The sequence below is a fragment of the Acanthamoeba castellanii genome, assembly GCF_000313135.1.
Source record: "Acanthamoeba castellanii str. Neff unplaced genomic scaffold scf7180000084770, whole genome shotgun sequence".
Taxonomy (NCBI): Eukaryota; Discosea; order Longamoebia; family Acanthamoebidae; genus Acanthamoeba; species Acanthamoeba castellanii.
This window is the reverse complement of record NW_004457532.1, coordinates 908,529-909,784: the sequence shown is the minus strand read 5'-3', so window position 1 is coordinate 909,784 and position 1,256 is coordinate 908,529. Positions and strand designations below refer to the sequence as shown.

At 57.5% G+C, this 1,256-nt stretch overlaps 1 protein-coding gene across 1 annotated transcript in view; it reads right to left on the bottom strand.

The window, feature by feature from the left end:
- ACA1_268540 (RasGEF domain containing protein) overlaps positions 1-1,256 on the bottom strand; it is a gene marked incomplete at both ends in the record, with an annotated part of 3,018 nt that overhangs the window by 1,423 nt on the left and 339 nt on the right. The window contains 6 exons of the mRNA XM_004341531.1: positions 46-158; positions 264-378; positions 491-607; positions 707-835; positions 927-1,085; positions 1,152-1,198. Of these exons, the coding sequence (XP_004341579.1) occupies positions 46-158; positions 264-378; positions 491-607; positions 707-835; positions 927-1,085; positions 1,152-1,198 (680 nt within the window). The remainder of the gene's footprint in view (positions 1-45; positions 159-263; positions 379-490; positions 608-706; positions 836-926; positions 1,086-1,151; positions 1,199-1,256) is intronic.

Sequence of the window (1,256 nt, the reverse complement as noted above, 5' to 3'; positions counted from 1 at the left end):
CAGCTCTCCGAGTGTTGGGCAAATCGGGTGGGGGTGCACGCTCACCTTCTGGATGACGGAGAAGAGACGGGCGCGCTTTTCGAAGTTGATGAGGTTGTGGACCTTGGTGCGCGATGGAATGCCGTCCTCGATGAGCAGGATGTCTCGCAACACCACGTCTGTTATTCACAGACCCTCACGATAAGCTACATTTCGAACGCTTGTTTTTCTCGCGGGAAACGCACACGACACACACGACACGCACGACACGACGATGGACGCACCAAGATAGGGAAGGAGAGGGAGATGGCCTTCATCCACAGACTTCTGGAGGCTCTCCTTGTAGGCCAGAGCCTCGCCTTCGCGCGGGGGTATGAGCTTGACCAGATCCGAGAAGACCTGAAGGACGGCGTTGCGGTGAGAACCAAAGAACGAAGCGAACCAAATAATAATAATATGATAAAAAACAAACGAAAAATGAAAGCGAAGAACGAAGGTTGTCGTGGTGTACGCTTTGGGTCTGGAGGGGGATTTCGGAAAAGGCGCGGTTGAGGGACTGGACCGGCGGCAGGTTGAGGCCCGCCAGCACCGCGAACAAGCTGTGGAAGTTGTTGAGCTGCCTCAAATGCTATCGTGTCGTGTCGTGCACCGGCCACCGTTAGCTTTGACTCTTTCTCGCTCCGGTCGCACGAACGGGTCGTATCTTTAAGGGGGGGGGAGGGCGCACCTTGGCGATGTCGATGAACTTTTTGATGAGCTTGACTCGTCGGCGGGCCTTGTCCTGGGTGAGGATCTCGGTGGCCACCCACAGCGACACCTCCTCGTAGGCCTTCATCATCGCAATCACATTGGGCGCCTGCACAACCAAACACATACACGCAGCAGAGATTGAGTCGGCTGTGCACATGTGTGTCGTGTGTGCGGTGTGTGCGGTGTGTGCGGTGAACCTTGAAGCGGAGGTGAGGATCGAGCCAGGACTTGTTGAGGAATTCGCTGGGCTGGATGGCTTGGTAGAGCTCAAAGTGCATGAGGGTGAGCTGCCGCGCGATCTCCTCATCGTCGATCTGCTTCGTCGTGAGCTTCGTCGAGAAGATCTTGACCGGCACCTGCACACCGCCCGCCGTTAGGAGCTGCGAAACACGACACGCGCACAACACGCACACGCAGGGCACACAGCGCATGCCCGCACGTGCCTTGGCTCGGGCGGCTCGCTGACGAACTATTCGTCCATGCGGTGGAGAGCTTGTTCTTGTTGATGGCGGCGCGGAGCGAGTGGG